Source organism: Oncorhynchus mykiss, chromosome 14 (assembly GCF_013265735.2).
Source record: "Oncorhynchus mykiss isolate Arlee chromosome 14, USDA_OmykA_1.1, whole genome shotgun sequence".
Taxonomy (NCBI): Eukaryota; Metazoa; Chordata; class Actinopteri; order Salmoniformes; family Salmonidae; genus Oncorhynchus; species Oncorhynchus mykiss.
The window spans coordinates 18636787-18652118 of record NC_048578.1 but is presented as its reverse complement, the minus strand read 5'-3'; the positions used below and the strand labels follow the sequence as shown (position 1 = coordinate 18652118).

The following is a 15332-nucleotide window of genomic DNA, read 5'->3' as shown; positions in this document are numbered from 1 at the left end:
GTACTGTTTCATAATGTACTGGGTGGTTTACATATGAAGTGACACAACTGACATTTGAATTACAGTGTACTGTTTCATAATATACTGGGTGGTTTACATATGAAGTGACACAACTGACATTTGAATTACAGTGTACTGTTTCATAATGTACTGGGTGGTTTACATATGAAGTGACACAACTGACATTTGAATTACAGTGTACTGTTTCATAATGTACTGGGTGGTTTACATATGAAGTGACACAACTGACATTTGAATTACAGTGTACTGTTTCATAATGTACTGGGTGGTTTACATATGAAGTGACACAACTGACATTTGAATTACAGTGTACTGTTTCATAATGTACTGGGTGGTTTACATATGAAGTGACACAACTGACATTTCTAACTCAAACAGCTCCTTTCATGAAAGCTTTTACCTTAATATTCTGCATTAACAGAGACTCATTAGCACACAGGTGTGCCCATTGACCCTAATATGTGTCTTACATGATTCAGAAATTGTAGACACTAACTTATTCTCTCTTGTTGTTGTTCCTCAGATGACAACTGCAGACTGAGTGACTACAAGAGGCTGAAGACCAAGATTCTGGACATGTATGACCAGAGATACATGGCAACTGGCAACCGTGGAAGCCATAAAAATAACATGGCCACCAGGAAGAAGCTGGTCGATGTTGTGTTTAAGCGCTTCGACGCAGATGGTAGCAGGAGAGTAGACAGTAGTGAACTATCACAGGTGAGGAGATGAGGGTGGGACTTGGATGTCAATAAGTGCTTTGAAGAAAAGGGAAAACCAACAACATCCCAACATTGTGTTTGCTACACACCAAGGAGTAGTGAACTGTCACAAGTGTGGACATGAGGGTAGACTATAAATCCACAGTAAATGTCTCTCCCACATGTCAGTAGCCATGCCATCGCACCTTCCTTGTATTGAAAAGCTTAAACAAACAGAACCTAAACATTGTGTTTACTATACTAGGAGTTTACTATGAGCCATCTTAATGCCCTCAGCATTATTTTCCATTTTATTCCCTTCATTTGGTTTTTAATTCGTAAAGCGAGGTACAAAGAGTTGCCGTTAAATCTTTCGAAATATAATAATCCAAGTCAAAGGAACTTTCCGCTCATGGGAGAATGCTGGCTTTGACTGTTGTTGCCAGAAAGCGTGGTTGAAAAGGGAGATTTGAGATGCTTTCGTGAGAAAATAAGAAATTTTACGCATAATAAATACATGTCTCACAGTACCTGAGGACTAGTTTATATGCCATGCATTTAAATAATGAATAGGTAGGCAACTACTACTGGTTTAAATAACCTTTCAGTTGCTCTCAGGTCAGTTTCATACTAATATATCCAGCGGCACTCTGATTCCGCCAGTCTCTATTGGAATGATGTGAGAGAGGAAACTAGCTTGATTCATATTCTTATGCATTCACTTTTTTTTATACAAAGTGCCCCATTTGATTACTGCCAACAGCTCTGATATTATTAAACTATATTTTCATATCATTTGCATTTTTTTTTTTACATAACAGCGAGGCTTTCAGCTCAGAGATGAGAGCACAAATCAATGCAAAGTGGGTGAAATAAAGTGTTAGGCTTTCTTTGAATATGCAAATATGCCCCGTTGACACATTGGAAAGTTGCTTTAGGTAGTAACCATAGATACCAAAGGTATTAAACTACGGATGACACTGAGGGCTAGACACCAAGCTATGAGCCATCGTCTATCCAAGTGTTTGAATGTCAGTCTGTCCATAAACATCCACTGCACAGATTGAGTAACACCATGTTGGTTTTAAGTCATTCCTCACAGGAAAATGCTACAGTCTCTCTTAAACCTTGAGGCATATGGTGATGTTGACACACAGTACATACGGTATACAGTACAAACGTGTTGTAGCTATTTTAAGGCAAAGTTTTTAATGTCTTGTTTACAAAAGCACACCGCAGTCGTTCATTCTGAATCTCAGACGTTGACACAGTTGACCTTAATCTATGTCACATCACAGAGGTCACTTATGGCCGAGAATTCAATCAGTAAAATAACTAATTTCCTCGCTCTTCACTCTTGCCATGTTAAATTATACAAATTTGATGTGACCGATAATTTCAGACCTCGTTTACGAGTCTGCTATTTGTGTAATTGTTCATTGTAAAAGAGGTGTTACATTTGACTGACCGTCTAATGTCCCGTCGCCTCTGTAAATGGGGTGTTAATTTGACACGGACTGTGGCTGCATTCCGAACACACGTTACAGCTGTTTCTCTAGCATAATGCGTGTCATTTTGTTAGTTTAGTTAAAAGGTTCAGGCTTGGCATGGTGTGTGTTTATGTGTGGGGATGTGTGTGTGTGTGTAATTCCATGCGTGTGTGTGTGTGCATGTCTGGGTGGAGGGGGTGGTGCACTCCCTCCCTCCACACAATCTTCAGACACTGATCCCCTTCTTTATGTTGTTGCAATCAGATGGGTCGATTCTGCCAGTACATCCAACCCGAACATCAACTACAGAGCATGGGAAAGATGGTTTGATTTCAGGCCGGGACATAAAACATTAAAAAGATGGTGTGAGAATCACCAAAGACTAGGGTGACACACAGCCACTCTGATATTACCATCTCCCTTAATCAAACCATCTGCCATGGGGCCAATCAGGAAGGCAGAGAATACTTTGGAATACCATGTTTTTTGATAATACTTTCTCTGAACCAATTGTGCCTAGGTAATGCATTATGAATGCATACAATTGCCATTCAAGTATTGTTGTAGATTTTCTCAAATAAAATTTGATTTGATTTGATTTGATTTAAAAGGAGACATAGCCTTTTATGAATGCTTGTAATGCACTGTGAAGTGACAGAGCTCAATACATTTCTAGTGCATTATCATACACAGATGGCTTGAAGAACATTTTCAAATGTAACTAATGAGGTTCAATCGTCAAACAAATTGTGATCATTCTACATAGCTTACACTTTTAGTTCAATAAGTGTTCAGAAAGCATAGCCAAAACGCTGCAGGGAAAAAGACAAAGTAGAGGATGATTCATTAAGCAGTAACATTTTGTCAAGCTTTATGACAGCTGATCTATAATGATGGATGAGTGAATGTCGCCCCGAGATGTGATTTATTTCAAACCTTATATAAAACATAACTGGTCTTTGCACCATGAAAAAGGGTTTCCTCAGCATATTTACTTCCAGAAATAAGAGATCAATAGACAATCAAGGTCAAACTTAAATGTGAAATTGAGTTTAGGTTAGAAACCACATACTTAGAAAGATAATTGATTGTGTTACATTGCATGCTCTATGCTGTAACATTAGAAATCCAAGTTCCATGGTTGGTTCCCGGGTTTCAGCGCCAAAAAATGGAGATGGAGGGGAAAAGGTACAAGAAAAAAGCAAACCCCAGATGCCAAAATACCAGACTTAGACTTACTGTCTAGACTTAGCTTTAACTGTAACTTCCATACTAGACCAGGTCTAGACTTAGCTTTAACTGTAAGTTACATATTAGTCAAGGTCTAGACTTAACTTTAACTGTAAGTTACCTACTTGCCCAGGTCTAGAATGAGCTTTAACTATAAGTTACTTACTTGCCCACGTCTCAATGCATTTTTCTGTTGCAGGTCATCAAGCAGGAAGGTCTTTTCAAGGAGGTCTCTGAGTGCACCCTGTTTGACCTTCTCAAATACAACGACATCAACGACGACGAGCACCTAGCAAAGGACGAGTTCTATACAGCTTTTGGTGAGTGGCAGGATCAACTGATCATGCTTATGTTTTGTCATTCAGGGTGGTAAGGTTGTGTAAAATACTCAAGTGTGTATTTGAGTGCCATGTGTATATTTTTCTCTTTTCTTTGTATTACCATTTCCTTTTTCATTTTTTGACAAGGATATTTGAAGAATATACCCTCCACAGGTTGTGTTGAATTGGACAATAGACATGCTTTCAGACACATAGAGTTAAAAACTTTATAAGTAACCTATGCCTTTATGTGACAGCAAAGTGGATAAAACTGTTTACAATGTTTACTGTTTACTCAAAACCATGGTTGAACTTTTTTTTATACATTCCTATACAATAGCTACACTACCAAAAGTTGTTCATATCTCTCTGAATGACCAGACCAGTTCTCATCGCTCGAGCTTTAATTGTGGGAGATTTACAATTCATCATAGGCTATTTAAGGGAGAGCTTTTTTTCTCCCTGTCTATGGCAGCTAGTTCTTTTACTTAGTTAATATTCATGACAAACCACTAAAATATAAGACTGAGAAAGCATGAACCCCGTTTGATAAAATTCATGAAATTGCACAACGTGTATTAATGCTCGTGCCCATTTACTCTGTAGGATCCAACCAAGCAATGGTGAGCTTGATATAATTTAGCCGTCTCTTAGTCTATGTGAGAAGCCTACTATTCACTACGGAGTTGAATGTCATTCCAGCCTTTCAGTCCCTTAGCATTCATAGTCCTTTTGAATGCCCTCTTTTCACCCAAAGCTAAATTCAGATAAGGCTAAGAATGTGTTACACGTCCAGAGGTAGAAACAGTTTTCAGTTAGGATTATATTGAACAGGTAAACCCATTAAATCTACAGACCTCCAGCTTTCATGTGCATTATGAACACAATGCCTCTGTGTTCCCTTTACCTCAGTAAAGATAGCCGCTATACCAAAGCCTTAAATACCACCAGCTTTGCAAAAGGTTTTGTGATCACTCTAACCATTTTAATTTATTGTTGCAGATGTTTTATGTAAGTGAACGTAAAAAATAAGAAGATAAACAAAAAGTTAGGTGAACCTCAATGATGGCGCTGACTACTGTCGCTTCAGATCGTGTAGCACTTAACTACACAACTAAATGTTAGTTGAGTCCTATTTTTCCAGTTCACAGGTCTCATTAGCCAAGTCAATGGGCTCCAATAAAACATAATACCATAAGATTACTTGTATAGGACATTTGTTGATTCAGTATATTTAGAAATATAGTACCATTTTGCAAATAACAGCAGTAAATGCAGAACTAGCCAACAATCCCGATGAAAATGAGACCTGTCTTTCACAGGATGTGTGTCTGTTTTGCTAATAAGGCCTTGCATACAACTTGGAATATTCAAATCACAGCAACGTTGTTTGTCACTGTTAAAGATAAGACACTAACGTCCATGCATAATTCATTGCCTCCATCCCATATTCAAGAAAATAAAAATCAATCGCTTCAGCTAGCAGTAAGGTAAATATCTAGCAGGAATGATGGCTTTTAATTAGACCAAGTTACTGATAGAAATGAAATGATGTCTGCCACACTACAGATAGTCTTATGTATTGCCATCCTTGAATAACTTGGTGAATGTAATGCACTCCGGGTTTAGGACAGATAAGGCATTCACGTCCTGTATATTTGATGTCACCTTAACCTTAGGGAGTGGGGAGGGTAAAATACCAAGGTTGCAGATGTCACTGTATCGCTAAGTCTTGTTTGTAGGATCAAACACTAAATATTAGAGGGTTTATATCTATGAGAACCCATTGGCAGCTTCTGAATAGATGAGGAGAAGGAAAGAGCTGCTGGTGTACATGCTTTATTTTCTTCCTGGCTGACTGTCCGTCAGTGACTGTCCGTCAGTGGCTGTCCGTCAGTGGCTGTCCGTCAGTGGCTGTCCGTCAGTGGCTGTCCGTCAGTGGCTGTCCGTCAGTGGCTGTCTGCCAGTGACTGTCTGTAGTAGTCAGTGGCTGAAGTATTGATCCAGAGGTTGATGGTTGGTGACAGGCCGATGGACCCCATGGCTTTGAAACGTGTCACTTGTGTTTTGCGTAGTAGCTTGCCATTGCACAGTCTAATCCTGCGTCCCAAATGACACCCTATTTCCTATATGGTGCACCATGTAGTGCACCACCATCTAGTTTTCCCGTTTCTATGTTTGGCCTGATATGGTTCTAAATCAGAGGCAGGTGTTAGTCATTGTATCTGATTGGGAACCATATTTAGGTAGCCTGTTTTGTGTTGGGTTTTGTGGGTGGTTGTCTTCTGTCTTTGTGTGTCTGCACCAGACAGAACTGTTTCATTTTTTTTCACATTTGTTGTTTTGTATTTTGTAGTGTTCAAGTTTATCGTCTTTATTAAACATGATGAACACTAACCACGCTGCGCTTTGGTCCGATCCCTGCTACACCTCCTCTTCAGAGGAAGAGGAAGAAATCAGCCGTTACAGGGCCCTAATGAGCCTTGGTCAAAAGTAGTGCACTAACTAGGGCATAGTATGCCATTTGGGACGCACCATAAAGGTGATCGGTGTGGAAAACGTTATATAAGTCTAGGGTATACCAGTTAATGTCAAATGGCGTATCGTCTATTAAGAGGATTCACACCTCGGTAGCCTATGTTAATCAGTTATCCCTTTTTATTTGGAATGAACCACATTGATGTCAGCGATGGAAGTTATTCATGCCGGTAGTTAAGTAAACAGTTCAAGTATTGTTCTTTCTCCATATAGAACATAATAACGATCTCAGCAGCTTATTTGATCTTTAATTTGCCGATTCTTATGAGCTCCAAAATTCCTCGATCTGAATGTGGATTTGCAAAGATACAAAATTAGTTTACTTAAACTCTGGCTCTTCTCTATGGATCATTATTAGACAACCAAAGGAGACAGCCTCGTTTTCTTCAGGGCAGCGGCAGATGAAAATGGTTTCTGGGCCTGCCTGCCTCCATTAAGACAACTCTGGTCTTATTCATTGCTCGCGGCGCATTGACAATTAATGGATCATCATGCTTTCTCACGACAAGCTCCCATGGAGCATTCTGCTCACTGGCTTCAAGGAGTGCTGTTAAATTTGATCCATTTTCCAAAAGTGTGATTTTTGCAGAATGTGTTATGTGTTAGAAAAATTTGAAATGCTTTAACAAAAAAATATATTTTTCTTTTCCATCTTTTTTTCCCCTGGAAATATCCTCAAAATCACTTGAGGTACTGAGACAATAGCCAATTGGGCCTTATCAGTCTCCACGGGAGGATTTCACATCATTTCTAACTTAAATCCATGACAAATTGCATTTTTGCGACATGGAACCAATTTTAACAGGATATATATAGCCTTTGTAGAAGAGTGCTCGTTGTTTCACAATAGGATACAAGAATGTCTTGTCTTCCAGAAGTTTGGTCCGTTATCAAATATAGCTTGCGTATTCACATGCCTTTAGTGAATCTTGTAGTCTGGTATCTTGTAGTCCATTAATGTATATATTCCTTGACATCAAAGGAGATTGCATGACTTAACATTTCACTATATGCTTGATCAGTGATGTACTATATTGATTAGTAAGAAGTCATTACCTGAAGTGTTTACTGAATTTCTATATGTAAACTATAATTCCAGAACATTGCAATTGACTGGATTTATTACAATCAGAGCTCTCTGTGATATTGGGTAGGATTGGAAAGTTTATGATTAAGATATGATATATATGATACATCCATCTAGTAATGGGTCGGACCCTCCTTTCCCTCCAGAACAGCCTGAATTATTTGGGGGATAGATTCTAAAAGGTGTGGCATTCAAACCTTGCGCAATTGGTATCAAGGGACCTAACATGTCAGGAAAGCTTTCCCCACACCATTACACAACCGCCACCAGACTGTACCATTGACACCAGGCAGGATGGGGCCATGGACTCATGCTGATTATGCCAAATCCTGACTCTGCCATCAGCGTGATGCAACAGGAACCGGGATTTGTCTGACCAGGCAATGTTTTTCCACTCCTCAATTGTCCAGTGTTGGTGATCGCCTGTTCACTGGAGTCGCTTCTTCTTCTCTTCTTTTAGCTGAGTGGAACCCGGTGTGGTTGTCTGCTGTAATAGCCCATCCGTGACAAGGATCGACGAGGTGTGCGTTCTGAGATGCCGTTCTACACACCACTGTTGTAGTGCGCCGTTATTTGTCTGTTTGTGGTCCGCCTGTTAGCTTGCACGATTCTTGCCATTCTCCTTCGACCTCTCATCAAATAGCTGTTTTTGCCCACAGGACTGCCACTGACGGGACGTTTTTTGTTTGTCGCACCATTCTCGGTAAACGCTAGACACTGTCATGCATGAAATACCCAGGAGGCGTTTCTGAGATGACTGGCACCGACGATCATACCATGCTCAAAGTTGCTTATGTCACTCGTTTTGCCCATTCTAACTTTCAATATAACAGTAACTGAATGGCTTGATGCCTGTCTGCCTGCTTTATATAGCAAGCCACGGCCACGTGACTCACTGTCTGTAGGAGATAACCATTATCGTCAACAGGGTGGTGTACCTTATAAATGGGCCACTGAGTGTATGTGATACATACAGTTTATGAATCACACAGTGTGTAGGAAAGCTGCATGATAGAAAAACCAAATCTCTACAAAATGTAATATCATGTGTACCATAATCTTTCTTATAGACGTTAGTCCTCCTTCCTATCACTGTTGACAGACATACAGACAGAAGGGAAGCATTTCCATGTAAACAAACGCACTGGCTCCATGCCTTTCAAACATTTCACGGCTCTTGTCAAGGAGGGGTATGCTGTTGACGCGATCACATCGGATTGCAGTCTAGAGAGGTATGCAGCTATTGGAGCAACGTTGTACTTTGAACATAATGATGCTATTAAGATCCCTACCTTGGAGCTAGAAGGCAATTATTTAATGCATCTCTGGACACTCAACTGTGTGTTGAACTCCCTCCCTCTTGCTTTTCTTGAGCCCGCTGGTGAGATGGCTTTCTGGTGCACCTCAATCAAACCTGCCTTTAAAACACACATACGCACGTAGATATGTACACACACTTACAGATAGACACACACACACACACACACACACAATACACACGCACGTACGCAATTACGTACGCACACACACGCACGCGCACACACACACACACAGGTGGGAAGGCGCTCAATATTATTCACTGTTACGAACCGCAGAATAAGGAATATAACTCACTTGAGTGGGTGAGAGCGGCATCACAGCCAAATCAGCATGGCCCCCTTATGATAAACCCAAACCCCAAATGTACCTTGCATTTTGACGGGATAGCTTTTCTCTCAATGCCTTTTTCACAAGGTAGTTTTGATCAAATTAGTCCAGTTACAATAGTCTTCAGCCATGTGTGGTCGGTCCCACGAGGCTCCTTCACCAGCTGCTCTATAAACTAGGCTCCAGGCTGATCAGGTGAGGTAATGCACTCAGTAAGTTCCACTTTTACAGGCTTCGCTCACATTTATAACCTTGGTGCAGAGGTTTTTATTTCATTTGGCTTTACTTGCAGTCTGCTTTATGAAGCTTTAAGTCTTGATCAAAGTATTACTGGTATTGGCAGGGCTGTTCCTGTCTGCAGACGTTGATATTGGAGCAGGTAATTCAGTCGAGCTAACCCTCCTATCGGTCTAGGGAACCCTAAACCCAAGTGGAGTGATTTGGGGGTTGTTCAAAATGATGTAACAGCACCAGACAATATATCTTAAAAAAAACAGCAGCAATGGAGATACACCCACCTGGACAGATAACACCTCTTTAGAGGATGTGTGCCACATATATGATAGATATGATGTTGGGAAAGCACAAGAGAGAAACAGAAAGAGAGAGAAACAGAAAGAGAAGGAGAGAGAGGAGAGAGAGAAACAGAGAGAAAAACAGAACAAGAAGGAGAGAGAAACAGAAAGAGAAGGAAAGAGAGAAGGAGAGTGAGAAACAGAAAGAGAAACAGAAAAAGGAGAGAGAAACAGAAAGAGGACAGAGAGAGAAACGGAAAGAGAAGGAAAGAGAGAAGGAGAAAGAGAAATAGAGAGAAGGAGAGAGAGATAAACAGAAAGAGAAGGAGAGAGAAACAGAAAGAGCTAGGTGAGCAGGGGAGTAGCTAAACGACAGTGACAGCTATTTTCCCTGACAACCGTTCCTCTACTGTGCCATAGGTGATTTAGTCTTGGGCGGTGGGCATGGACCAACATCCCATTATGGGAACAGTTGGGGAGTAAATCAAAAACTAGACCCAGCCGTTAATCACTAATTACAGGCTGGATGTTGAAGGTTAGGTCCCTCCCAGGAGAAAAGCCATGGAAGTCCAAAACAAGACGAAAGGAGCAGCCAGGGTCACTAGTCGTTCTGATAAATCAGAGGCCAGAGAAGATCGGATATAATGTCCATTAGCCCACACTGAGTTCGATTCGATCAATAAGAAATTGCCCATTCTGTGCCTGTACAGACTTCGCATGCATGGGGTTTGGTGGTTTCCCTCCAACAGTATGATGCAGCCTGCTGCCTGCCGATTTCTCTTTTTAAAATCTCCCCCATGACTTCCCCCGTTTCAGTTCCCCCGAGATCGCCTGCGAATCGAGTTTGTCGCTCTAAACGCATTTCCAAAGCCATTAAGATACAAGGGACTGTAATTGAATGGTTAGGGAGGAGATTGTATGGGTATGTCCCGCTTCAACACCGCAGCTACAAAGCCTACTGAGTTTTGAAATGTCCATGCGTCGTGTTAGCAGTGACGTTGTCAGGGTTGTTTTGCCAGCAGGATCGAGGGGGAGCAGCATCATAACAGAGCCACAATAGGAAGCTCCCACTAGGACATTGTATTGTTTTATTTGTGGAGTAGTATGTCCCTTGTGTGCATCTGTCTTTGTGTATGTGACATGGGCCGACAGAGTTCAGTGAGCATGTCAAAAGATGACCGCCGTTTGCTTTCTGCAAAGATTTTGCTTAGGTTATTTTTAAAAGAGGTGTGTTCATGTAATCATTGAACCCGTATCTTGATCTGCTAGTAGGAAAACATCAAGTAACTTTTTCATCTCTGATGTATCCAATAAACCCAGAGCTGAACTCTGAAAATTAGTTCTTTAATTGTTTTCAAACTCTTAACATCTCAATAGATGGAGTAAGTTTGAAGTCAATTATGTGTAATATATCTCCACTGGCGCCAATGAATTCTGCGTAGGAAATGCATTTGTACTTTGCTAATTTCCTCCTCTGAGCTTGGAGAAAAAGAGAGGACACATTGCAGCCTAATTTGGGAAATTAAGATTTAATGAAGCCCTGTAGACGTTAGAAACTGCAGTATGTGCTGAGAGAGATATATTTGTCTCGAACATTTCAGCATGTTATAACTTCCATGGTCTGTATAGTGGTAAATCCCCATTAAAGACATTTGAGAAACTGGAATCTTGTTGGCCATTCTTGTTCTTTCGTAGCTCAATTATACTCTTCTATTAAGATTGTCTGTGTCACATTAAACATCATTGTTGTTATGTTGCAATTTCCACATGACAAAATGAGTCGCTTCCCATGTAGCACGTCCGCTTTCAAAGATCAAGGGTTAACATCATCGTCATCAAGACACAAGATGCTTCATTGTCGGGCAGGAAGGGTCACGCTAATGATTTGACAGATGTTCGCACTCTTGAGAAATTAAAGGCTAATCAACAAGAGTGTGTTTGAGCATGTCAACACATATGTCCTCTTGCGTCTTGGATACACCATCCCGCATGGGAATTTTCACAAAAGACTAGAAATTGATTGAGGACAATCGAATGCAATCATCTCTCCATGAAAAACATCTCCCATGCATTCTTGAAACCCCAAGAGACTATGTAGAATTGTAATTGTACATATTTTTGACTTAATGACACAGCTTCTTTCAATCTTCAAAAGAGCCATCCTGTTCAAGTTTTTTATTGATCTTTTAAACACTATAGAAATACTGGACATGTATTGCTTGGGGTTATGAACCATTTCAAAGCACTGGATAGTAAAACATTTTCTCAGGGCAATTGTGTGCTGAGGTATATTTCTATTAGTCTTTCCTACAGAATGGGGTGTTTGCAGTCTTCAAGCATTGATCACATGGGGGTTATTCCAGTTCAGGACATAACAGACAGATTGTTATGCATTAACTCTAGACTCAAGTTAAAAGGTACATACCAGATACATTCTTATTCAAGCTCTTTCTTCCCCCAGTTGGTTTCGCTGAGCTAAGCTAACCGCTAGTCTCTGGACCTGGGCTTTTCTTTCATTAGGTTTTGTATTTCATGGCCTCGGGAGCAGAACAAATTGAGTCAGTGTTTCCTTTTTCTCTGTTGCTCATTAGCCCAAGAGGAAAATTCAAAGGCACACACTAGTTACAAGTCTAGTTACATAACAGAATAAAGGGGACGCTTGAGTAACGGCTTTGTGTTCATTCATTGTCTCATTGAAGAACTGGAAGCATTATAGTCGTTAACCATCGGCACCCTTACCGGCCACACGCAAAATGTCTCTGTTTTTCCAGGATATTTTCTGTGCCTTTGGTGGTATATATACACTTTCACTTGAGCAATCAGTGATTATAGCAATATGTGGAGAACTGCAATTCATTTTGAGTTGTCGATGCATTTCAAATAATCTCTTTATGTAAATACATAAATGTGGTGGCGTTGTGGGACATTGAATAGAACACCCACAATCCCTTTGGAAAAGTCCACATAATAAGATGGATAGCTAGGTAGGTGGAAGAAATCCTCGGAGATACAGTACTGGCATGGTTTAATGAAATGTACATTAAATCTCTTGTTTACTTGATGTATTTACGTAGCACCTAATTTCATCAATTTTCTCTTGACGTATGAACTCATTATGTTTCCTCAATGCATAAACCAAACAACATCTGCAGTAATGTTTTGCCTCGGCAACAAAACACTGGCTAATTGAGTCTCTCTCTGTGTATTCAACTGTTTTCAGGTCCATTAATTTAAAGAATACGGGCATACACACGATACAACAATCACTCGTCTGTTCAGTGTGCTGTATGCTCACACACACACAGGAAAAGTAATTTGGCTTGCTTCACTGATATGTAGAAGTAAATGCATACACGTGCACGCAAACACACACACGTGCACACACACTTGAACACATGCACACAAACATAATATTCACACACACACACAGACACAGACACAGACACAGACACACACACAGACACACACACACACACACACACACACACATAAACACGCAAGTGCACATGGGGATACAAACACACACACACTTGAATTTTTACATTCAAGCACCCTAGTGGAACAAAAGTGGCACAGCTCTCTATGACTAACAGGTGATCTAATTACCGGCTTTGCTTTTTTCTTTACAGAAGTGTTCCAGCTCACCCTGCCAGATGACCAGAAATTGAGCATCACCACGGTAACCGTTGGCCAGAGTGCCGTCTTGACTTGCGCAATCAAGGGGGAGCAGAGACCTCCCATCATCTGGAAACGCAACAATCAGGTCCTCAACTCTCTGGATCTGGAGGACATCAATGTAAGAGCTGCCTGAAGCCCCACCTGTTGTTTCTTCTAGCTTTGTAAGACACTTTGTGTCGAGGACAGGTTGACTACCGGGCTTTTCTTATCTAGGATAGCTTACCTTATCACGCCCGCATGCACACACACACACGCACACTTTGGTAACACTTTATTTGGATAATAACTATCCACTAACCTTAAACTTTATACTAATCCTAGCCCTAATCCGTACCTTAACTGTTATTTCACTGTAACCGTAACTTTATCAAGCAGTTTTTTTATCAACAGATAGTGTGTTAATAGTATGACCATCTGTACATCATATGAGACAATCCTAATAAAGTAGGACCAACAGTTTTGTAATATCATGCTCAGCTTCTCACCATCACTAGAACGCCTGCACACTTTAACCTGGACTAATCAAAATGCAGACCTAGATCTTTTGAACAGCATTTTGGGCTTGACGGTTATACACAATGTCAGATATCCAGTCTCTGTACACTGCTGAGAGGGACAGTGTTCTCAGCCAAAGAACAGCAAAGGAGTATGGGTAAAAAATGGCAGGCAGGATGAAGGAGGATACCAAAGGGGTTCAGCTCTGAGGGATAGCTCCTATTTTTACTTCCTGCGGAGCGTGTGTCATCGTCTGTGTGCAGTATCTACCACCATGACGCTTTCATCCTTCTTCAAAGACAGGACACTTGAAGACTTGAAGGTTCAGGGAGTCACCAGGAAAGGCTGCCCACTCTCTCCGTTGTCCCTCATCAGGATTGACAGAGCTGTGGCTGACTCGACCATGCATAATGGAGTCAACACTGTCGTAGTAGATAAAGGAGGTCCAGCAAAGCCACTAATGTAACATTACATGTTGATGGCCCTTAAAACTGTGCGAGGAGGCGCACAGCTGTCGCCAGTCATCGCCGAGCACCATCATTCCTGGAATTGAATTTCTGCCCCCACTGTTTCCGAGTGCTTCAGCTTCTTACGATCCTCCATTTATTTTGGGCCATCGCCTTCTCCCCGAGGTTTTTGATGACTTGCATGTGAAACCACTGCCATTTTGTCCCCCAGTCTTCTCTACAATAAGCTATTCATAATTTTGTACATCAAGCGTGGCATTGCTGACATGGGAATGCGTTGAAACCAGCTTATGCCAAGTTGGATTAAAGTGAGAGAGCTAGATTTAACTCTTGAGTAAAGTAAAGGAACAGAGTACAAGCGAGGCCATGTCAGGTCAAGTTAGGTCGACTTTGATGTCATTTGGCCTCTGTATATGGTAGATACAGTGCCTTCCAAAAGTGTGCAGACCCCTTGTATTTCTTCACATTTTATTGTGTTACAAATTGATTTCATTTTCATTTTCTGTCAACAATCTACACAAAATACTCTAAGGTCAAAGTGGATTTTTTATTTTTATTTAAAAAAAGATTAATAGAACTTAAATTACTAAATTATTGTCATTGAATAGGTATTCAGCTCCCTGAGTCAATACATGTTAGAAACACCTTTGGGAGAAATTACAGCGTGAGTCTCAAGTCTCTACGAGTTTTACACATCTGGATTGTGCAGTTTTTGACTTGAGATGGTTTGAGATGAGTTGGACGGCAGAGTGAAGGGAAAGCAGCCAACAAGTGCTCAGCATATGTGGGAACTCCTTCAAGACTGTTGGAAAAGCATTCCAGGTGACTACCTCATGAAGCTGGTTGAGAGAATCCCAAGAGTGTGCAAAGCTATCATCAAGGCAAAGGGTGGCTACTTTGAAGAATCTCAAATTTAAAATATATTTTTTATTTGTTTAACACTGTTTTTGGTTACTACATGATTCCATATGTGTTATTTCATAGTTGTGTTGTCTTCACAATTATTCTACAATGTAGAAAATAGCATAAATAAAGAAAAAACCTAGGTAGATTTGTCCTAACTTTTGACTGGTACTGTATGTATGTACAGTATGTACACTGACCAAGTGTTTATGGGTATTGCGTTTTATCTCTCAGTGTACT

General features: G+C 40.7%; 1 protein-coding gene across 5 annotated transcripts in view; it reads left to right on the top strand.

The window, feature by feature from the left end:
* LOC110488940 (follistatin-related protein 5) overlaps window positions 1–15332 on the top strand; it is a 189988-nt gene that overhangs the window by 122249 nt on the left and 52407 nt on the right. For all 5 annotated transcript variants that reach the window (XM_036943078.1, XM_036943077.1, XM_036943079.1 and 2 more), the window contains exons 5-7: window positions 545–741; window positions 3642–3762; window positions 13179–13345. In XM_036943078.1, coding sequence (XP_036798973.1) covers window positions 545–741; window positions 3642–3762; window positions 13179–13345 — 485 coding nt within the window. The remainder of the gene's footprint in view (window positions 1–544; window positions 742–3641; window positions 3763–13178; window positions 13346–15332) is intronic.